We start from the raw sequence: 25,135 nt of genomic DNA, 5'->3' as shown, positions 1-25,135 counted from the left end.
GGGATCTCTTCAACTTAAAATTTGTATTTATTCATAACACTTAGAAATATTACTTTTTCACATCATTTTATTTCAACAACACTTCAAAGAAATTAACTGTATTAGGTTTAAAACAATAAATAATTCAGGATTTGTACAAATGGTTACTAAATAGTACGAAAACAAAACATTGTGTTTAGTGCGTTATGTCTAGTGATTTTCAGCCGGGATATATAACACCTAAGCAACAAATAAAATGAAACAAATTATTAAGGTAAAAACACATAATATTTTAACTTAGAACCTAATCCAATAATTTAGATAACATGCTTGCAATTTATTTTTCTTCTATACACACCGCAACTATTTTGCAGTTACCACAATATATGTAACTAATGGTAGCAGTGGTCATAGGCTCCTACAGGAAAAAAACTATTTTGCAGCAATAGCTTTAAACCATTACTATTTTTGCAACTCTTTTTAGGCGTCATTTCATTCATATTCATCATCCCCATCGTTACGCAAATGTTCCTCCAAATGACTGAAATCTAATGAATTAATTAACAATATAACAAAGTAATTTATCAGGTCTTAACCCAATCCCGGCGGAGAGAAATCAGATTTTACTTCTAAAAATGAACTTTGAACTCTTATTACTCATCAACTATATACACAATTGACACAAACTGTATTGCATATTAAAGATCAATCTGTTCTTTAACCATACTGAATAGTTTCATCGTGCAAATTTTCAAGCATAATTGTTAAACTTAAATCAAAGTTTGAATATCAGGCGATGCCATATGGCATCACTCGCCGGAAATGGTTTAATGAAAGGGTTGTCTGATATATTTAAAAATGCGCTCTCAATATCGTTTCAGAATAACGCGGAAATACCGGAGAAAAATTTATATTGGTCCACTCAAAACACCATTCTTGGGAACCATTTGTCCATCGTGACGTAATTTTAATTACATTTGGAAAATAATTTGTTTAACCCGTAAAGACCCGGGACGGAACTTGTTTTTGAAAATGCTCGTTCTCAGCACTGGAACGGCCGATTTGGGAAAACTTGGAATTTTATTCAAGGGGAATAGTTGCTCTAAGTTTTGGTTAAGGTGCCACCCCTCTGGACCCCTCTCCGTTTCTGTGACACGCGAATATGTCTGTGTTTTTTTTTCTAATTTTTCAAACAGATTGAGCAAACACTGGGAATTTTCATACGTATCAATTGCTCCATGTATCAAATTATGTCAGGTAGATAAAATATGGTATGTTAGAGTGAATTTTGGAGTTTCTAAATTATTTCAGTAAAAAATCACAAAACTACGTAATTTTATAAAAATTCAAATAACCAAACCGTTCTTCAAATGTTGAGCTCTACATTTTTGAGGTAAGGTCTCCTGAATCCATACGCGATGAAATATTTATTTTAGCATGCAAACATTTTGAGAAAAACGAGTTTAAATTCACCAAAGTACGTATTTTTATGGAAACCTGATTTTCTCAGTCTCCCACGGTAGTTTTCAACTTAGCTCTCCAATTTTCAAGCTCTATATTTATAGAGTAACGTCTTCTAAATCCAAAGCTGGTGAAAGATTTATTCTAGCATGCACAGATTTGGAGAAAATCAAGTTTTCATAAAAACCCGTACTTTAGTGAATTCAAACTCGTTTTTCTCTAAAACTGTGCGTGCTAGAATAAATCTTTCAGCATCTTTGGATTCACAAGACGTTACTCTAGCAATATAGAGCTTGAAAATTGGAGAGCTAAGTTGAAAACTACCGTGGGAGACTGAGAAAATCAGGTTTCCATGAAAATACGTACTTTAGTGAATTTAAACTCGTTTGTCTCAAAATGTTTGCATGCTAAAATAAATATTTCATCGCGTATGAATTCAGGAGACCTTACCTCAAAAATGTAGAGCTTAAAATTTGAAGAACGGTTTTGTTATTTGAATTTTTATAAAATTACGTAGTTTTGTGATTTTGTACTGAAATAATTTAGAAACTCCAAAATTCACTCTTACATACCATATTTCATCTACCTGACATGATTTGATACATGGAGCAATTGATACGTATGATAATTCCCAGTGTTTGCTTAATCTGTTTGAAAAATAAGAAAAAAACAGAGACAAATTTGCGTCTCACAAAAACGGGGAGGGGTCCAGAGGGCTGGCACCTTAACCAAAACTTAGAGCAACTATTCCCCTTGAATAAAACTCCAAGTTTTCCCAAATCGGCCGTTCCAGTGCTGAGAACGAGCATTTTCAAAAAAACAAGTTTCGTCCCGGGTCTTTACGGGTTAATGCATTGATGATCAATTTCCCACAACCAGTTTTTTGGTATGATTTGAATAGTAATGCGCCAAGCGGACAAAACTAATCGACTTCCGATAAATTTAGGATTGCTGGACACTTGGTTCTGGCTTGTGCTGAGCATTTCCACAAAATATATCCCAGTTTTAATTTTTTTTAAATTGTCATTTTTGATTTGGCTGAAACTTTGCATAGACGTTTCTATAGATGGCATGTTGTGCTATTGGTTTAATTTTTTGCAACACGACTCATTTTGAGAAGCTATTGAAAAATCCTATTTATGGAAGGTGTTGATAATTACAAATATTTTTAGGGCCGAAACGGGTTGTTTGATCGGTGTGACGTCTTCGGCAAGGTTGTAGATTTGTCTTTCCAAAAAAAATATTCACTCTAAATAAATTTAATAATTTTTGGAAAAAAACGTTAAAAAGAAAATTAATAATTTTTTAACTAAAAAAGCTAAAAACTACAAAAGATTACCTAAACAATGCAACCGGTCCGACCATGGAGACATCAAGGAACAAAAAGTTATGATTTTTTCGTGATTTCTCCATGATCGGACCAGTTGCATTGTTTAGGTTATCTTTTGTAGTTTTTATAAAAATAAACCTAGATTTAAAAAAATTAGCTTTTGTAGATAATTGATTTTTAATTTTTCTTTTAACTTTTTTTCAAAAAAAAAATCTTAGAGTGTATATTTTTTTCGGAAAGACAAAATTATTATCTACAACTTTGTCCAAGACGTCACACCGATCGAACAAACCGTTTTGGACCTAGAAATATTTGTAATCATCAATACCATCCTAAAATCGCATTTTTCAATAGCTCCTCAAAAATGAGTCGTGTTCCATAAAAATAAAGCCAATAGCACAAAATGGCATGTTTTGTCTATGCAAAGTTTCAGGCAAATCAAAAATGGTCGATTAAATTGGTTGCCCGGTTTTTGTGGAATTGCTCTGCTATCAAGTTTCATTTTGAAGTAGAATACTTCTCTCAGAAAGTTCGGCTACATAGGGATGTGAAATTAAAATCTAAAACTGAAAAAAGTAAGAAATATGTCCAATTTCAAATTCTAATAAATCGGTTAGTTTTCGATGGATTTCCTTCGTTCTTGCAGCAATTGATTAGAAAATCTTCTAAGGTTCCTACCAAATGCATGAAATTACAATTTTATTATTCGAACTATTGTACTATTGAATATTCTTAAGCCTTGTCAAAAAACAAAATTCGACCTCAGATTGGTCGTTACACGATTGCTTTCTCAAGCACGGTCGGCATAGTTATGGGCCTAGTAAATTGGGAATGCATCATTTGGCCTATATAAGAGCTTCATCAGATAATAAACAGACATTTCATTTGATATTAAATTGAACAACTAAAATTTTAAGAACACAAATGAATATTTGAAGAGTTAATATTTTCTCGTTTTGAGCTAAAAGTTTATTATCTTCATTTACATGCATACTCGGACTATTATTACGTGTTTGCGTCGCTTAGTGTTTGGCTACGGTTATGCAGAACGCAAATAACGGAGCGATGCGATTCGGCGAGACGAAATGTGTTGAAATATATAGCTCTACTTCGCCTTAAGAAAAGCTGTACATTTCATCACGGTAAGGCGAATCGCATCGCGCCGTCATTCGCGTTCTGCATAACCGTAGCCTTTGTTCCGTTCCCGTTTAATGATGTCGTATTAAATGTGCATATTACAATTCGGCAGCACTTCACTTTTCATTTGCACAAAATTTAAAAATATTCAATGAACTTCATTCAAAATATCAAACAAAAAGAAATTACAATACTGCCAATGAACGGTCAACGTTTATTTACTAGAAAAACTGACTGACACGCAAGCAGCCGGGTTATCTTTCTTGTAAAAGTATTCTACTTCAACCTAGCGGTCGTGGCTTTGCATACAACTTTCCTGTGATTTTTTTTCATATAACGACGCCCCACTCTGATACAAAGCCGTGAAGTTGTGTTATAGATCAATGGGTAATGAATGGCCATTGATATATTATATTGGAATTGTTGGAAAACGACGAGTTCGAAAATCATCAACCAGGAAAAATGATACTATTAACAGCTTTGTATGTACAAAATACTTTGCGTGCATACGCGTTTTTTTATCGAAAATATGCCTTAGATGCAGACTCGCGGCACATGTTGTAATTTTTAGTTTATTCTGTCAATCCCTAAATTTATTATAGCAACCATGCATGGGATTGTATCCCTGTTATAGTTCAACATTCCACTATAGATGAGTACTTATCGTGATGTATTACTGATGCGTGTTAATATATCCTTTAAAACATCCACATAATAAGTAGTTGTAAAATGGCAGAATCCAATTTAAATACCCTATAATATAAAAAATTTTTGAGAAGAATAATCTTCACTTATTCTGGTTTATTGTCAGTCGGATGTTTGTTTTGTTGTGTAAAATCACGTTTGGGTGTATTTTAAATTTTTTTCGTCGGCCATTAAGGATTCTGCTTGATTGTTACGATAACTCTATACTTTCTGCAACAAATAGATGAGACTGAATTCAAAAAAAATTTCGCTAGAACTTTTACTTGCCTAAAATCGCATTAGCATCATTCTGCTTTAAACTGTATATAGTATAATAAGTTCATTTCATTTTATTACGACTCACTGAAGAGTTATTTGTGATAGTAACGTTCGTTGACGTTGAACTTATTTCAATAGTTGTAGGCGGTGCCGGTGCAATTTTTACAAGCCTTACTTTTGGGCCCCGATTTGTTCTAACAGTTCTGTTACTGCATGATGACATTGAAGTACTTCCTCCAGGAGTTATAATAACATTACTACTTGTAGGCGAAGCTCGTGCAGTGTCACTTTTGGATTGGACTGAATCCTCTGCAGTTGCGCTATCCGCAAATATTGTTGGACAAGGTGTTGCGGTTACTCGGTCCAGCTCCATCATTGCTTCTTGGATAGCACGTTCTAGTTGAGGATTCAATTTTCGTCCCCTAAGAAATAGAAACAATGTTAATAGATTCGATCGACGTGGAATAGAATACAACTAGAATGACCACTTAATCTTGAAGTTCTATATGAAAATTTGATCAATTGTAAACACTGAAAAACTAATATGCAACTGAATTTGAATATTTTCCCTGCAACTTATGCGTTCTTAAGAACTATTATTTTCTCACTTTCTAGCATCCTTCTGAGCTCGATGATGAGCCTCAAGGCCATCTGATAAGCTTTTCAATCCATTAACAACGACTAGCTCTGCAAGTGGGCGACCGCCAAACCAACGAACCCAGACACTATCAACAGGGACCTTAGTAGTTTGTCCATCTCCTGGTGGTGGCTCAATAATTTTTCCAGGCCATGCAGGAAAGCACCGAACAGCTCCCCAGACTAACTCACCGATGTTAAATGTTTTTGACGAAGAAGATGGTCCGTTACCACTCTGGACGATGGGAGATGTTACCGTTCTATGGCTTGTACCGGCTGCACTTTCGTGCACCGCAATTTTCGTCGTGGATTCTAACATGAAACATAAAATTTTATTTTCTTCATCACCATGGATGCTGAAATTTTTCAACACTGTAAAATAGTTAGTGCCACAACACACTGTACAAGGTGAGTAACAACATGAACAAATGGATATGCTAATTGGAAGAAGCTTCTTGCACCACTGATAATTTCCAAGCACCTAACTGTAACTCCAAAAATATGTTTTGTCCAATTTGACTAGAAACCTCCATAAATGAGAAAATGAACCGTTTTTTCATGAAATCTGACACTTCATGGAATGCAAAATGAAATCGCGTTTTTTGGCGTACAGAAAAACTTTTATAAATTGAAAATATAACGTAAGAAATTATTCTGAAATGTTTGAACCTCAATTGAATATGATGGCGGTCAATCTAGAGACCAAAATGCAATATTTTAAATTTTAAGTATTTACACCAAAAATTGTGTTTTTTTAAAAGCATCAGTATTATTTAATACTATATATAATATTAATTACTTAATGAACACAAATCTTCCAACATTGTTAAATCCTAGACGCAAGTAACTGAAGCTGCGACGGTACTAGAATTGTAATTTTGAACAACTAAATAAACGTAGACTTTCGTCGAATTATTTGAATAAAACTTAACTATTGTCCTGAATTGGTAAATTTTAACCCAGGGGGGATATGTACAACAAATACGTAGCTGTTATCATTCTATCTTTATATTATGAGGATTCTGAGTAATTCAGAATTGCTGAAAATCTGGTACATGTCTCCGAGTTTACTGCTTTCGAGAACAAGATTCTAAATTGTAGGTTAAGCATTAAGACAAAAAAATGAATTATCAATTACGCAACGTTTTGAAAGAACTATGGAATACTGGGAAACAAGACTGTTAAATTCATGAATGGAAATATTTGCTTTAAACCATAAAAATAATTCCAAAGCCGTTCAAAGCAACTATGTAAAAATGATACACGTATAATAAAATACCGTCAGTGGAAGTAAATATCAATCTTGATATTCAATGACGCAGGCATAGTGCGCATAATCAATTTTTATGTACACGGACATGTACAATATGCCGGCTATTGACTTGAAACAATACTAAATTAAATGACGAAGAATAAATATAGACACCAACATCAAGCACGTTAATCAATTAATTACCCTAAAGAGCAGCAGAAACGCGTATGATCTAGAACAAACGGAATTGAGGCTATGGCGAATTCGAAAACGCGTTTAGTTTCGCAAAAAAAACGATATGATGGTTTTTTGCTGGAAATTCAATATAAACTCCCCCATTATGACAAATATAAGAATAGAACAGCCATCGCATCAGAAACCTGTTTGCTTTAGATTATCAAGACCGTATCGAGAAAGAAGAGTGAATAATACGAATATTTATAAGGTATTAGATATCTAGCCGAAACTAGAAGTGTTATTTTCATTCTAATTAAAAATAGTATTTTAAGAATTTTGAGGTATGAATAAGAAAATAAATATTTATTTGATTTGGGTGAAGATATGATGATTCGGGCAATAGACAAGGCAAACAAAATTTTTAATTGGGGATATTTCGTTACTGAAGCGAGACAATAATGTTTAAAAAAAATCAACATTCCCACAAAGTATATAACCACTTTTCCCATAACAGTGTTATAAAGAAAAAAGCAAGGAGAAAATGATTATTATAGCTAAAATATTTGTTATAAATCTTTATCTTAGTTTTGACAAAACTAATTACAATTACCCAACCATCAAAATTCTTCAAAGGGGCACCAAAATTAACAGGAATGGTTAAAAAGCTTTAATCTTTCTAGGAAAGCTATTTCGAGGTTTAGGACAGCACTTTTTTCGCTTTTGTCGACCAGTGTAATCAATCATTATGGAAAGAAAACTCAGACATTTATGTTTCCACAACATTGTCGGAAAATAACGTTGTCATTGAGAAATGGCGCTAAGATGAAATTTATTGCTTTACACCTAATTTGGAAAGTATATCCTAGTTCAAATTTCGATATGGCAAGCATATTTTTATTCAGGACTTATTCTGAAACCAAATTTAACATTAAATCTGTTAAAAATAAAAGTTTGAAAACGTGTGTTTTTTCATTTTCTAAAACTTTTAGAGGGGACACGCTCGTGTAAATTATCATAAGGGGGTAACTGGGTGAACTAAAAAAGGTTAAAAACCACTGATGTAAACTAATTATTACACCATGTAATACAATCACTCGCAACCTACTTAGTATAAGTAAAGCTGATCTGAGTACGTTAACTGGCCTACTGACTGAACACTGTCCGAGTAGCAGGGTGGCCACTCTACCGGGAAAAACGGGAAAAGCGGGAAAAAGCCGGGAATTTCAAATCACTGGGAAAAAAATACGGGAAAACCGGGAAATTAGGCTTCACGCCGGGAAAATCATCTTCCTTCATGTCCGCCGTTTTATTTGTTCAACAGTTTCTGAGGAAATGTCAACATGAAAACCTGTTTTTTCGCACGATAACCTAACTGGCATGATCCTGCCGGTTAGGTGAAAGCTGGTTGATGGTTTCAGCCAAAGTCGACAGCGGCTTCGCAACCAGATCTGCGTCAAATAGATTCAGGCTTGGTCACCTGGATAAATTTACTGCTCCGTGACATATATTGTCAGATTTTCAAAGAAGTCAAAAAGTAATCAGCGTCGTGGGAGTATTGAAACTTCTTGTGAATAGTGTTCGACATCGCCTCGGGTAGAATCCGGTTAAAAGTCAGATAGGACCGGAAACTTCGAGTCTCGATTTTATTTCGAACCGGACCGGAACGGATCTACCCGGTTTGTACTTCTCGATGTTTGATATGAATTTAATCACAAGCAGCACATTTATATTGCGGATCATTTTAATTGCATTTGCAAGTTACATACTTCAAAGAGAATGTATATAAATATTTTTAACAAACTGTGTTCGTCTGTCATGTTGCGGAAACTAGGTCAATATCTGCTGAAATTTCGTTAATAATATAAATAATCAAGACTGTTATTTTCAACATTCTCCACATTAAGTGTTTCGCAGAAAAAAAAATAGTTTTTTTATTCTGTGTTCGACCTTTTTGACTACTGGATTTTGTTGGGAAAAGACGTCACCTTGAGGAGCTATTTGTTAAAGAGTTTTTTTTTTATATCAAAAACAAACAGTAGCTAATAATTTTTTTTCAAATTGTTTATTCAGAGTGTCAGTTGAATTTATTTTACGGACCATGATAAAATTTCTTATACATTCCATTGGCCCCAGCTCGAAAATTTTGTAAGTCCCAGGATCGAAGTTTTTTGAAAAAAAAAATTGTTTTGAAAGAACAGATCTCAACGTTTCATGCATTTTGCAAGATGCATCTTGACAGTGTTATGTGCATTTTTTCATTGGCCATTCTGAGGCTCTTCTTCCCGAAGTCCGCTTGAAAATTTGCCTGAAGACATTTTTCGAAAAGACAAAACCTCAATGCCCCAACTCTTAAATTTATCTCATGCATTTCATTGGCATCCTGATACAGAAGCACTGCAAGCTCGAGAGTAGCTTGACAGAGAAAGAAGGAGAAGAAAGCAAGAAAGCGCAAAAAGGCTATTGTCAACGATTTGGAGATAAAGAGGGTGAAAATTATAACCAAAATCAAGTGTTGGTTCGCTTTTACAGAATTTTTAGAAAAGGTTGTTTTTACCCTGTAAAATAGGCGGGGCAAGATGGGTCATTTGGAGGGGCAAGACGGGTCACCCTCTCAACCAGCACAAAATTATGATTAAATCTCAATGAACTTTTTACGGATAGTAAGAAAAATGCCTTCTCTTCATAGATAACAAAATTATGGGGTCATCTCGTCCATGTTATCCCGCCGAAGGGGTTCAATTTTCCACGACGATTGCTTTCTGCAGCATTTTGTAGAACTTCTCTACTATCGGCTTATTGAAACAATGAACATTTTTTTCCGGAGTGACAACACCGTTTACGTCGAATTCAGCCTTAAAACTGAAATATAACTTAAAACTTAGTACATCATGAGTAAAACTGCTGCTGCAATAAAGGTTTACTTCAAATTATATAGCGTACGACGAGAGAACACGTTTTTTTCAAAAGTGTGAATCGCGTAAGAAACTTAGCGAAAAAAATTATTTTTTTTATTAAAAACAAGCAATATGCAAATATAAACTATGAACACGTGATACATAGTCGAAAACACGTTACGCATCATGCAAAATTAGTGTCATCACCGAAAAAGTTATTTCAAGCTCGAAAACGGCACTGACCCATCTTGCCCCACCTTACCCTATCTAATTAGCAGTGGTCATGCCATAAGCTCCTACAAGGATTATAACTTCACAATGCTTTTTTCATGCAACAATTGTTTCACAACATTGGGCATCTTTCAAAAATTTTTGTTTAATTATCAAGCTTGCAAACATTTGAAATGTATAATAGGAAATATAGGCCTATATCAAAAACATCATATCAAGAAGACTGGCATCTCTGGATCGATCCCATATAAATGACAAGCGTCAAATTAAACAGCGCACTCCATCTATTAAATGTGGAAGTTTGCTATGAAAGTGCTGGTAATTACATCGCTGCGAAGACAGAGTGTGCGTATGTGGTGGTCCAGTCTGTGCGTTCGGCTTGCACTCGCATCGCCAGCATACAGACTAGCATGCATCAGTTCCACTTTTACTCAACAGACTGCACTGCCAAAATTGTCGCTCAATCTCAGGCAGAGTTCCCAGTTTTTTCGATATGATGTTTTTGCCTATATATAATACAGGGATTACCAACTCAACGAAGCTTTTACAAGTGTTCCGCGGCGTCCCAGGGTTTTTGCTCGGCGGAACACTTTTTCAAACCAAAATTTTGGGCGGAGCATCTGCATTCTATCAATGAGAAAAACTTGTACATGAAATGCTCGTAATCCGAAATTTTTTTTAAGGTCAAATGCCTCAAGAATGCATGGCACATTGAATTCAATTCTTTCAAGTCGAATATTTAAAAAAAAATGTTTGTTAGATAACACCAGACCTCGAGGTTTAATGCATTTTTGAGACACTTGCGTACCCGACCCCTCCGGAGTCGAGAAAATGAAAATTCTTTTACCGGCCATTCCGCAAGATCTGAACCGATTTTATTCGAACCTTTTTCAAAAGATCACAAATTTACCATAGTTTTGAGACAGTAGGGGACATTTCGAAATTTTTCGTTGTTCCGAATTTATGGAGGGGAAGCGTGGGGTAAGAACCTTCCCAAAGAGACAGGCTAGTTTCAAAACGGTAGCGAAACCTTGCTTGCGACATATCAAACTTTAAGTTTTTTTTTCGGCTCCGGAGGGGTCGGGTACGCAAGTTTTAACAAATTTTCTTGGATCGTACACCGCGCGACTGTTGAAACCGGTTTAACCAGTTAGTATAATACCTTTAATATTTTGGTTACAGTTAGAAACCGCGTTTCTCGGCTAACGATAATATTTTTTTTTCTTGTATCATTTATTATACCTGATAAATAATGCGAGTAATGCATATCAGACGCGCTATACACAGTACTGCTTGCGGCATTAGGTACAATGTAAAAAAACGATTGTCGTTAGTCAAGATATTCGGTTTTCAATTCGGGCCATAATGAAATTCATTAAAAGAAATATGTGCAAAAAACCTTCCACGTATGCGGGTGGTACTGTACGATTATCATGAAAAGGCACTCTCGCTATAGACTATCTCACCGAATCTCTTTAACCTCACTTTTCTGACAGTTAGTGGTAACTTTGTTTACATTTTGGACTTTGTGCTTTTTTTCTGATGGAGCAATCGTGCTCGTAGAGGAAATGCTGCTCAATGTATAACTGTTCTTAGTGTACTGATACCTCACGCACAACCAGAGATGCCAGATGTTTTTGAAAAATGTCTGCAACTGTTCGAAAAACCGGACAAATCTGCTTGAAATCTGAAAAAAATGTATCCGTAATTCGAAAGAATTTCGCACACGCAGTCAAAAGTCTGCTAAAATCTGAACACATTTTGAGAAAATCTGCGCAAATATAAGGAGACTCTGACAAAAATCTGCAATACTATGGAAAATCTGCAAATATCTGCAAATCAATAAAAATCCGCACACGGACTCTAAAAATCTGCGTTTTACAGACAAATCTGCACATCTGGTATCCCTGCGCACAACATTTAAAAGGCTCAAAACCACAATTGAAAAGATCTTCTATAATTGAGAACCAAACTGCATCACCCGGAGGTAAACAAAGTAACCAGTAGCTGTCAAACTTAGGTGCGTGACGTCACCGTGCGATGGTCTGTACCAGTACCGAAGAGAACAAAGAATTCTGTCGATGAAAGAGCGACGAGAGGTCACACAGTTTTTTTTGCTTCTTGGTTTTGTATGAGGACAAGAGAGACCGAAATAATTCTTTACCACGAGCAGGTATGAAAGGTATGAGTGTAATAAAATTTTGAGTGTAAAATGCGTTCTCTCCACCGCTAGATGTCGATACTGAAAATAAAGAGATTTTGTCTCGTTTTTGGTTTTTTAGTTGAACAGATGTGACATTTGGCATACAAAGACGCATACAAAAACTCGATCTCGACAATTTCGTGATCTTGTGCATTCTTTTCTTGGTCAAAAAAATGAAACTTTGGTCGCACATAATATTGCTGAAAATTTAATGAATCCTTGCATCCAAGAAGTCGTTAATGTCATGATTGATGATAAGGCAGTAGAATTGTTAATTTCGATTCCTATATCGAACAACAAAGATGTCGCAAGCACTTTGATTTTTCGATTGAAAATTTTAAAATTTGTGATGTAGATTGATTAGTCCATAGATGTGGCAGGAATAGCATTTGTGATGGTATTTGCACGCTATCAATTTTTTTAAAGTTTCCAAGGAGAGTTTTTACTTTGCAAACCGCTGCCAACTTTAAGCAACGATGACTGATGTTTTCAAACAGATCGATAATTATGTATCGGAAAACAATTTTTCATGGGAAAATTGTGTTGATGTATGTACGGACGGTGCAAAAGCTATGGTAGGAAATATTTTTGGAGTCGTGGCAAGAAAATGTGATAACAGTCACTGCATTCTTCATCGTCATGCACTCGCTAAGAAGAAAGTGTCATCATCGTTAAAAGAAGTCTTGCAGGAAAGTGTAAGTGAAATAATGAACTTCATCAAGGCTCGACACTAAAATGAAGGAGTATTCAACGCGTTGTGTGAATGATGGAAAGATAGCATTCAACGTTACTACTCCATACCAAAATACATCAGCTGTCTCGTGGAAAAACGTTGTCTCGCTTGTTTGAATTAAGATCGGAGGTAAGAACGTTTCTGAACGCCAATAACTTTGCTTTGGGAAATAAATTTAATGATGATCAGTGGCTCATCCGGTTAGCTTCTTTGGCCTTTTAATGCAAGGGAAGATGACAAAAATCTTCAATACAAATTGCAAAAATACGACCTTCATTCAAGACCACCACCACACAACTGCATTGGACTCTAAAATCGAGCGCACTAAAGCATAATACAGCGACCGCATACAATGAGGATCGCAAAATTCGTTACATATTTTAAACATAAATCTGAGCTGTCTGTTGGCTTTAGTAATTATGTTGCCGTAGTGAAGGTGAAATGAGAGTTCAGAAACGAGTATTACTCCCAAGTCTCGAATGTGGTCAACTCGTACAAGAGGTTGGTTGGAAATGCTGTAGTTGTAAGTGATTGGGTTCAGTTTTCGATGGAACGTTATTGCATTGCATTTATTGATGCTAATCATTAGAAGATTTCTCGAGCACCATTCTTCGAAAATGTTGATCCATCGATGTTGACAATCATCGATGCGTTTCACAGTTATGTATAATTTGACATCATCCGCATAAAAGAGCCGACATCCCGGTGAAGAAGTTTATTCATTTTGAGTTTTAATAAATTAAAAATATAATAGTCTTGCATTTACATGATTTTAAACTACACATTTTCAGGTTCCTGCCACTTCACACAAATCTGTGCTACGCTTTTTTCAGTTTCCGGCGTGAACACCTGTTGTTCAAATCTCATCAAAACTTTTATCTGATTCCTGTTTGCTCGCAACGTTTGCCCGAATCTTGGTGTCAGATGAAAAATGAATTTAAAGTTTTGTCCGATAAAGAAAGTTCATTCTTCTACCATTTTCAACCACATACATACGCCAGGGCTAGTGGCGAGTCACTTTTTAGTAACTTTGTCACTATGTTGAACCTAGTCACTAAAAAGTCACTATTTACGCTAAAAATTCACTAAAGTCACTATTTTACGACAAAATGGTCACTTTTTTAGCTTTAAATGAATAAATTAACTATTGTTGTATTGCAGCATACTTTAGAAAGCTTGCTTCTCATTCACAGAATATTTGGACAGTTCGGTTTGTAAGGCATTTTTGTTAACTTTTCCATCATAGAAGTTTCATGCCAGGCAATATTTTCAAATTTCTCATTGAAGTGAACAGTGCAGAATAGTTACGAACGAATTGCCTAAGAGCTGCAAAAAATGTAAAGGTTTATTCTACAAGCTACTCTAATCAGTGTTGTGCGTGAAATTACGTTTGTAGTTTGATTTGCTTGTCTCAAATCAACTGTTCCTCCTGGTTGAAGTGGATTAGTTAGTCGTGTTTAGGTCTCAATTCGTAGCGTTTTGCTTTCAATCATCCGAACCATTTCGAAATTCCATAATGATAACCCGTTCTACGCATATTTGTCCCATGCTCCAGATCAAGCAAACGAGTGTTTAGTGGGACGAATTTGATTAGAAAATGTCAAGGGGTTTTAATATGCGTGGAAAATCATTGATGGGACAAACAGGCTTAGTATTATTTTTGCAGATTTTTGAACGAACAATGCTATTTTTAATACATTTTGAAAAACCCCTCCCTTAGTTAGCTTAACCAACTCCAAATGCTTTTCGAAGCTGTCACAGGCGACACGGATTCCCAGATTTCATCCCAGATTTTCTGGATAACCGCTTTACAAGTTGGAGTTTTTGTAAAAAAAAGTTTATTGAGTTGAGATCAGGTGAACTTAACGGCAATTTATTTCTATTCTAAAAGTCCCTCAAATTGTCCCTATACCAACCTTGAGTCAAGTTCGCAGTATGCGCTGATGCATCGTCTTACTGGAACATATAGTAATTAGCTCTGGAGAGTTTTTGAAGACACGGGGTAACGTTTTTTTTTCCAAAACTACCGTTTTTTAATAAACAGCATTAATTCGGCGTCTTTGTAAATGCAAATCAGAGGAAGTTTACTCGCTTGCAAATTGCTCCCGAGACCATCACTAAAGCTGCAATCGAAGAAAACTCCTTTAGAACTCTGAAATGTTGTCTCTTGCTGCTGCCCACATTCGATTGTTTTGTGTAACCAGTCATACTCCAGGACAAATAGTTTTTTTTTTTTTTCAAAAGATAAATTATAAGCTGGGAGAGTTTGAAAAAGTGAAGAAGTTTATTCATTTTGTGTTTTAATAAATTAAAAATATAATAGTCTTGCATTTACATGATTTTAAACTACACATCATAGGTTCCTGCCACTTCATACAAATCTGTGCTGCACTTTTTTCAGTTTTCGGCCTGTAAACACCTGTTGTTCAAATCTCAACAAAACTTTTATCTGATTCCTGTTTGCTCGCAATGTGTTACGGCAAAAATACAGATGAGATTCGTCAAGTTTAGTTTCTTTGGCGAAGTCTTGACTAAATGTTCTCAGTTTTAAGTGTGTACATGTGCGAGTCTGGATTTTCTACATACCTAGCAACGAAGACTAAGTACCGATCCCGACTTAATACTGAACCAGATGTCTGATTTCAATTGTCACAAACAAAACCAAATATTACATAGCTCGCGAAATCTAAGAAAACTTACTTGTTCAATTGAATAAGTCGTTTTTATTGATGAATATTTGCAAAATACTAATACCACATACATCAACGTAAACGACAAGTTAATGTGAAGTTTAAGGCACGAAAATTTTTCTCATAGTTTCAAAAATGCAGGTGCTCCGTCACATATTTTGGCCTGAAAAATTGCTTCACCTAGCAAAAAGTCTGGGAACCCCTGATATAATCAATCAAAATATAACACAAATCATGATTTCAGCAATCTTTTAACGACCTCAAAACTTTTTAGGATTTATTCATTCATTTATTTTTCAATTTTCTCTCTGATGAAAAATCGCCACCAGTTTTAGACGGATATGCGAAAATGCTAAATGAAATGATTTTTGGACCACTGAAACTTGAAAATTTTATGATTATTTCTGTTGCATTTTCGCTTTAACGTTTGCGGTAAAGAAATGGACAAAAATTACCGATTTTTCATGGATTTACCTTCAATCGCACACTACTCATGCATCATCAATCATAGTAACCCATGAGTAAGCAAAAAAAAATTACAGCTCTATCAGTCAAACTCTAACTGTGATGGCGAAAAAAGTGAAGCTACTCCGTTCAGAAGTGTGCGCGTTCAAAGGTACCCCGCCGCGTCAAAAACGGAAATCGTGCGGCACTTTGTGGACGCCGGGTATGCCCGTTCCGGCATCTACAACATCTTGACAGAAAAAAGAAAGCCGTCGAAAGCGTCGAAAGAAAGCCCGGTTCCGGACGGCCAACGACCCTGAGCGACAAGAAGCTTCAAAGGATGCTGAAGAGGAACACCGAGGGAAAAGTGGCTAAATCGCTGCGTGGACTTGGCCGGGAGGTTGGGTCATGCGGTAAAATAGTGAAAAAGTATCTGGAGAACATGGGCAAGTTTTCCAAGAAGGTGCTGCTGGGGCTGACAATCAGCGAGAAGGGGATGCAAAGTCGCTCTTCTTTCGCTCCGGGCTGGCCGTGAACGGGAAAATTTATAGCACGAAGAGTCTGCCAGAAGTTGCGTCGTTTATCAAGAAATACCATAAGGGCGAAGACACGGCGTTCTGGCCAGATATGGCGTCAGCCCACTACTCGAAGCGATCGTTGAAGGAGATGGAGCGGCTGAGTATCGATGTGGTCGGCGAATCCGCCCAACGTCCCCCAGCTGTGTTCCATCGAGAATTTCTGGGCAAACTTGAAGCGCAAGATCTATTCCAACAATTTTGTCGCGAAAACGGAGGATGAATTAATGAAAAAAAAAAACAAAGAAAGAGCTTAAAAACATGCCTACACGCATGTTTTTGTCCGCCATGGCGAATGTTCCGGTTAGCTGCCGGAAGGCCGCTCGCAAGGGCGTATTATTTTTTACAAATAAAATAATATAATTACCGTTAATGGGAAATTTATCCAACTCAGTTATCTGTCTTTGTTTTTTTTTCATCACCATCTGAAAACAGTCCATTTTTTACCGCAAACGTTATAATAGTTAGTAAAACATACGATTGCGATATTAGAAAAGTCTGAGATTTATTAAATTACTGTAATCTTCGAGAAGTAAGACTTATCAAATTTCTCGAACTCCATTACTGCGTTATTCAACAAAATGAAATTTATTGAAAATTTTTATATATGTATATATGTATATATGTATATATGTATATATGTATATATGTATATATGTATATATGTATATATGTATATATGTATATATGTATATATGTATATATGTATATATGTATATATGTATATATGTATATATGTATATATGTATATATGTATATATGTATATATGTATATATGTATATATGTATATATGTATATATGTATATATGTATATATGTATATATGTATATATGTATATATGTATATATTAGAAACAACACGTTCATTCTCGATACGTTCAATTGCAAAATAATTAGCGCATATGATATCTCGTCTTGCCTGCTAACCTCATCTGAAGAATGTTGCCCTGAGTCTGTCGGTGCTGCGACTGCTGCTGGCGGTACGGTTGACCTCCTTGTGTAACCAAGCAGCAAAAAATGAAAATGAGTTAACTTTCGCATCACAAAAGTGTGATTATCAGAATTCTTTCTTATAGTAAAGCCTTATTTGAGCAGCAAAGTATGTTACTAAGCGTAAACATGCTAAAAGTAATCACAAATAATATATGAAATTTCACCGATGAGTGATGTAAATGAAATGAAGCAATAGGTAAACAAACACCAACAACCTAACAGAACATAACGCATTTCCGAAAAATTATAACTGATCACATAAAATGCTTACCATGCGAATCGGGTTGAATGCTACGAGTTGTTATGGCCCCATGAGACAAAAGCCGTTGCTGACTAATGTTGTGATGGCGACTCGATTGTTGACACTGTAGCGCAATTTGATTTGGATAAGATATAGTTTTACTAGGGTTACTAGAACTCGCATCGTTTCCGTTGTCGCTACTATCACCTACGGCACCAATCTGAGTTGACTGAGGTTGCAATTGCATACGTCTGGTTTTTGTAGACTTGTAAACGGTACGTCGATATGGTGAGATACCTGTAATAGACAACATGCGAAACAATATATCAATGCTAAGTGTAAAACGTAAGAAATAATGCAAAATTTCAGTCTGGTCTAATCATTCTACGAGTGATAATAATGATTGATGAACAAAACAGTAATATTGTGCTGTGTCAAATGAATGTTTTGTGAGCAAACAAAAAAAATTGAATGTATCACTTTTACTATTGCACAATAAAACACATTTTTCTCCGAAGAATTCGAAGTGACCAATTACATTTTCTTCAAAAAAATCGAAATATTCAAATACATTTGCCAAAAAAAAATATTTGTCGTTTTTTTGCTATTTAACAATCCGGTATTAATATTGGCACTAAGATATTTGAGCAACATAGTTGGGAACGAAACGAATTCATAAGTGTTATTTTTATAATGACCAAGCTCAATCCAATAACACTGTGCTACAAATGAAAAAAATATGCAAGAACTTCTGAAGTGACCTAGTGTAGGTTGTTGGTCTTGTTGAGTGTAACATTCGCTCATACTAGAAGTTTTCCAAACACCCATCAAATCTGAAGTTATGATCGAAATACGGTTTTTCTAGACCTCAGTGCATATATTTTTGTTTAACTCAGGCATTTCTCAATCGGTTTTCAATATTTGAGCAGTTTTGGAAAGGGGATAAGAGCTATCAAAATATATACAGGTTTGTACTAATATCACTAAAACATATTGAGTTATTTGAGTTTAAATCTAATTTTGTTAGACTTTTTAGCGTAACTTTTCAACTATTAACTTGAAATTTGCCACCTATTTTTGTGAGAAAGATACTACAAATACACTAAAGCTTTGAAAGTAATGACGAATCAAACGAAAGCGGTTTTGTGAAAATCAGTGAATATTTGGCTGAGAAAAAAAAAACAAAATTTTTGGCATCTTTCTCACTATTATTTCACGGGGCTACAAATGGCACAAAAATGCAAGAACTTCTGATGTGACCTAGGGTGGGTAATAGCTCTAGTCGAATGTTAACAGCACTCATAGTTGAAGTTTTTCAGATACCTTTAAAATTTTACGTTATGGTCAAAACCCAGTTCTTAGACCTTAGCTCACATTTTTATGTTTAATTAGGTTATTTATCAACTGCTTAGTTATATTTTGGCCATTTCGGAAAGGCGAAAAATATTACTTTCAAAACGTATAAATGGCAAATGTATCAAAACGTATAAGGCTGTCCAAAAAAAAAAACTATGTTGAAAAAGTCAAGGTGCTCAGCCCTAAATTGAAAGATTATGTTATTTACAGCATTTTTGTAGAACATTTCGACTGTCTAAAAATTGTTTTTAGGTTGCCCAAACGTGATTTATGAAAAAATGTCTTTTTCAAGCTACAAAACTACTCTTTTGCACTTTTTGCAAATTTGTTCGATTCCTTTATTTTTCCATATATTTTTTTATTTTTGTGAGATTGTTTTTGAATATTTTGCATGATTTAGTTCAGCATAGCATTTGATTATTTGACTCACAGATCCCATTGAGCATCACAAAAAAGTGAATTTTTTTTCAAAATGTTTAGATAAAAACACTTCAAAACACATATCAAACTTTTTTTTGATCAAGAACTGAAATTTTTACTGCAAAGCAAGAGCAAGCCGAAAATTTACAAGAAAAAAAACCTTGATATCTTATCGGGGGGCTGAGATATTGGCGTTTCTACATGTGATGGAAAACTATGCAACTATGCGAAATGTTATACAAAAATGCTATAAATAACATTATCTTTCAAATTTAGGGCTGAGCACCTTGACTTTTTCAACATCGAGTTTTCTTGGGACACCCTAATGTCTATAGAGTTTACCTATATGTGATGAACAGTTTTTAAATAAATAGGATGATCTAAAGAATTTTCAAATTGTTGGCACTAAATGTACTTTCCAAATTTTTCAGTATTTGAAGCTCATTCATTACAAAAATGTGTGAAAATTGCGAATAAAGTTGTAAAACTTAAAAGAAAACAAAAACCATCTTATTTAATTTAAGAGTATTCATCATATATGGGTAATGTAATATTTAAAAAATAACACACAGAGTTTATAGCTAGGTATTTGTACACGAGTTCGATAAAATTACCAGAACAGAAAGTAAAACAAATTAAGTCATGCGATAAACACAGCTTTAAAAAACGTTTGTGTATAAAAAACGCAAAGGAGGAAGACAAACAGCAAGCGCGCAGAAAGATTAACATTTTTACATGCATTTGAATATGCAAGAGGTGCGCTGAATAATGAAACAGTGATTATTACACTTTTTGAAAGAGGTAAAAAATACTTACTTTCTTGCTCAATGTATTCAATTATATCCGTTGGCGAATGCGTTCCTTCAGTAATAATATCAGGTTCAGAACTAGATACACATTGTACCATAGCCTGGAAAATTATGGTAAATAGATGAATAAAAATATTTCGGTAAAAACAGCAAAAATTACATACCACGTTGCCATTATCTGCGCTTCCTACGCTCTTCTCACTTGATGCACAATCAGGGCTATTTGGGCTGTGCGTAGTCGTATCGGGTGGTGAAGCTGTTCCAGAAAGATAAACGGAATGATTCTTCTGAGTCATTGCTTGTGGTTGCGGTGTTGGTGGCAAAGACGAGCCTTCATGTGTACTACTTGCTGTACTATTGCTATCGGTACTCGTATTCAGATTTGCCGTCATCTGTATTGACTGTTGTTGTACAATGTGTTGTGACGGTTGTTGGACGAGAGATGCATTCTGTTGAACGAAGGAAGTTGCAGGTCCAGCCTGCTGCTGCTGAGGTACCATAATGTTTACTGATCCCCCATACAGGTGCGGTCCCATAGGACTCACTTGTCCATTGTTGTTCATGATATACTGCTGGCTAGTACTAGGTGACAAGAAACTTTTTTGTTGATGAGGACTTTGAGCTCGTATGAGCATACCTTGTGGAGTCGTTATTATACCACCACAGGGTGATGCTACGTTTTGAATTTGAACCAGGGTGGTATCTGGGGCCATAACAAACCCAGTAGGAAGCAGAACCTGCTGACTAATTATGTTGTAAGGTTGCGTAATAATTTGACCATTTTGCAAAAGAATTTGTTGCTGTTGCTGTGGCGTTTGTTGCGCAGTTTTTTGTGGAACAATTGTTAGACCAGATATTCCAGGATTCAACTGGTAACCCTGAGTTTGATATTGCGGAGCTAGTTGCAACATAGTTCCGCATTGGTTGACTGGTTGGATAGCGTGCGATTGTTGCTGTGGTTGCTGTGGCTGTTGGTGTTGTTGTTGAGATAGAATTACATGACCTGTCTGTGGTTGGTACAAAATATTGTTTTGCGAAATTATTTGACCAGTGCTAGATGATCCGTTGCTTTTTGGTTTTTTTGGTCTTCGTTTAGAATCCGGAGAAATAAGTACCTGCCGCTGTTGATTTTGTATGTAAGATGTTGTAGAGCCATCTTGATTGACTATTGTGTCACCAGTGATAGAAGTATAATTCGGTTGTTGAATAACTATACTGTTCGGAGGTAAGCTATTCAATACAACCTGTTGTGGGGAAACACCAGCGGTTCCACCTGGCTGGCTGTTAGGCGAAATTAACTGACTAACGCTGGATTGATTGGAAATAATACCAGAATTCGCTCCACCTTGAATTACTTTAGATCCAATATTGGTTCCGGATGCCGCAGGATTATGGATTACTTGCGGATTGTTTGAAGTCAGCAATGGCTGTCCTCCGCTAGATTGTATTAAATTTCCATTATTCAATATCACAGTCGATTGTATGTTACTTGGGGAGTTGATCAAAAAACTAGGATTGGCATTAGATTGGGTATGATGAATGATGTTCGCTTGTTGTTGCCCGAGATTTTGGGAATGTCCATTATTGTTAGTAACAAACTGATTGCCCGTGACTTCGTTTAAAGTACTACTGCCGGGAGCAGTAGTACCGGTCGGAGCTCCAGCCATACTCAAGTATTGAGTGCCATTTCCACCCGTCACTATTGTTTGCTGCGGAATCAACACATTTTGTGCTAGTGCTGAACTAACACTGTTATTGTTCAAATTGTTGCCTGCAACAATCTGATTGGAATATTTATTAGAATTTGAAGACATCACAAGGATTTGTCCACTGGAAGTCATCAACACCTGTTGAGGCTGACTAATTGTTTGTGAAGTTTGCTGATTATTAAAATTGAGTAGATTTTGTGTTACTATTCCAGTAGCGGTATTTTGTAACGAGACTTTCTCTGGTTTTACATATCTTGATCCAAGGCTAACGGATGGTGAGTCATATTCGTGCTCTCTAACTACACTCTTACCAACTTTACCTGGATGGGTACTAGTAACCGTTACCGGTCTACTGCTGGCCTGCACTGATGTAATAGTGTTACGTGGTGCCGATGAAATAGATGCTAGAGCAACACTTGTACCTCGGGAGGCCTGACTTTTATGGGAACTGCTACTAAATGAAGAAATGGGAACGAGATTCTTCGCAGAATAAACTTCAGGAGATGCTGACCGTATGCCAGAAGAATTTATTTGGAGCAATGGGCTACAATTGGGTCCATCTTTTAAATCAGGAGTACTAGGAGATGTAGACGTAACATCCGGTGTTCGACTTGTAGTGAACTTCGCACTACTTGGCTGAATTGGTGATATTTCAGCAACAGTCACGAATCGAACGGAGCCTTGAATCGAATCTTTCTCTCCTGTAATTTGCTGATGTTGTTGAAAAAATTGTAACTGTTCGTTGTGTTGGCGCACAAGTTGATTTTGCCGCTGCAATTGGTGTTGAAATTGCAACTGCTGCTGAAGTTTCATATGACTAATATCACAGTTTTGCTGTACCTGGATTATGCCGTTCGCCATGTGAGTCACAGTTTGACCGGAAATCGCAGTCATTACAGTACAATTTTGGTCCGTGGATTCGATGGATTCACTGGTTTCATTACTAAAAGACCTCCCAACGGATTTGAGTTGCGGGCTCTCTTGGGAGGACGATGATCCGTCTGGGCTGTGTAAAGTAGAAATTGAACTATGCAAGATAGCGGTTTGTTGGTTCAAATAACCTGTAGGATCGTCCTTGAAATTTGGCCGCTTTTTGTTAGGCGATTTCAACTTATCAGTATCGAACGGTGTACATAAAGTACTTGAATTTGGATTCCCATTCGATACTCTAATATTTTTGACTAACTGCTCATTTTGACTTACGTTTTGTACGGAAGTTTTAGCTGGTACTAGATTAGACGAACACTGCACCTCGTGTTGACTTGATAACAACGGGATTGTTGAAGAAGAAGATATTGCAGAGGGATGTTTTCGCCAAGGGGGTGTTTTCGATAGCGGTATACTTTTAATGTCTCTCTCATGCTGTTTGCTTTGAGATGATATCATTATTTCATCATTTATCGTATCTGAGGAATCTGATCCCACAAATTTTTGCCCAGATTGAATGTTACTAGAAAAAATATGCTCCGTCTCACCGGGTATCGAAGGGACTCCAAGATTGACTGCTAAAAAGAAAACAAATAAGTTTTTTAATATCGTAGGTATACAACTCTAGTAACCAAAATTATTTTTGTTAAACTTTTGATAAAAATTATAAGGTATGTGCTCCGATTTCATTCTAATTTACCAAATTCAACGCAAATTTTACCAGTAAATTTTCCACACATCACACGACTAAACCGAGCAGTAGGAAGATTTATTCTAGAAATACGATTTATTCTAAAAATACGAGATGAATATCGGAATAGATACCTGTAATAAGTGAAAGTCAGCAGAAAGTAATTACCTGATTTTGTAACGTTTTCTTTGTCAATCATTTTTTTCTCATATCGAACTAATGCTATCTGCTCCATATACCGAGAATGATGCAAGCAAAAATTGTGAGCAACGTTACTATTTCCATCCAGTGACGAATTGGGAACCTTGAAAATGAAAAATATTGTCAGATTAAAGGAAAAGCACATATGAGCTATTCTCACTGAAATCCGCTAGTTTCACAAAGACTTTTAATTCAACAATCAATGAGCTATATGATTGTAAATAGTTAAAAAAAAAAAGAAAAAAAAATTAAATCAATGTTATGTTCACAAAAGCAGACACTGTATGTAGCTGAGAAGCTTCTTGTCTCCGGTATAGTCTTGCCTTGGTGCTGGTGCTACATTCCGATTCGGAACTCGACCTTCTGTTTTTTTTTGTACACAGACTTCGCAGCCAAGTGTACACGACAAATGCGGGGCTAGCGCTACGATACTATTGACACTAACAGTCTCTTATGAGCCAAGATTCGAACCTACGACGACTGGCCAGCATCGCATCTCGAGACCAGCTGGGAGGGTTGCAATGGGGCATGGTGTTTCATCCAATTAAACTACAAGAACGGTGATACCCCTTAAAAGTTTATAGAGACTTATTACAGAAGATGAGACGAGCCACTCTCCTGGCCTCCAGTCACTAACAAGGCGGGCAACATGCTGCATTAGAGAACGCGAGTGAAACTTGGCTGGTGACAGTTGAGTCACGAACGAGTCTAGCAGTTTACTCAGAGGAGCTACTCAAAATTGGTCGGGCGAATGACTCACCGCTCACCTCGTCTTCTCTAATAGAGCCCATAATCGTATCACATTCCATTGCTGCTAATTTTATTGTTCTGCTGTGCAGGCGGTATTTTACGATCACAAGCGGAAGATTTAGTTGTTGCTAATAACTCCTATAACCCGCATTATCGAGACTGAAGCGCGACACAACAACGGAAGGTGCTCCGATGGGCTAATTTTTTTTTTCTAACTAAGATAATGTAGCATGATCGGAACAATTTAGACTATTTTCATTGTACATAGGTTTTCATGTCATATTCTTACAAATAATGTCGCATGAAATCATAAACAAATAACGTTTACCGAAA

At 36.0% G+C, this 25,135-nt stretch overlaps 2 protein-coding genes across 7 annotated transcripts in view; one reads left to right on the top strand and one right to left on the bottom strand.

The window, feature by feature from the left end:
• The window catches only part of LOC129717835 (uncharacterized), an 879,733-nt gene that overhangs the window by 554,490 nt on the left and 300,108 nt on the right, over positions 1 to 25,135 (top strand). The gene's annotated exons all lie outside the window — the stretch shown is intronic.
• The window catches only part of LOC129717834 (uncharacterized), a 195,270-nt gene continuing 170,184 nt past the window's right edge, over positions 50 to 25,135 (bottom strand). The window contains exons 4-9 of one of the 5 annotated variants that reach the window (XM_055668019.1): positions 24,020 to 24,155; positions 20,689 to 23,738; positions 20,532 to 20,625; positions 17,970 to 18,236; positions 17,633 to 17,699; positions 50 to 5,292 (exon numbers count right to left, since the gene is read on the bottom strand). In XM_055668019.1, coding sequence (XP_055523994.1) covers positions 4,932 to 5,292; positions 17,633 to 17,699; positions 17,970 to 18,236; positions 20,532 to 20,625; positions 20,689 to 23,738; positions 24,020 to 24,155 — 3,975 coding nt within the window. In that variant the 3' untranslated portion in view covers positions 50 to 4,931. Of the gene's footprint in view, positions 5,293 to 5,478; positions 5,819 to 17,632; positions 17,700 to 17,969; positions 18,237 to 20,531; positions 20,626 to 20,688; positions 23,739 to 24,019; positions 24,156 to 25,135 lie in introns of those variants that run through there. The other 4 variants (XM_055668017.1, XM_055668018.1, XM_055668020.1 and 1 more) reach the window with 4 other exon arrangements.

This window comes from Wyeomyia smithii, chromosome 1, assembly GCF_029784165.1.
Source record: "Wyeomyia smithii strain HCP4-BCI-WySm-NY-G18 chromosome 1, ASM2978416v1, whole genome shotgun sequence".
In the NCBI taxonomy this organism is placed as follows: domain Eukaryota; kingdom Metazoa; phylum Arthropoda; class Insecta; order Diptera; family Culicidae; genus Wyeomyia; species Wyeomyia smithii.
This window is presented reverse-complemented; position numbering and strand designations above follow the sequence as displayed.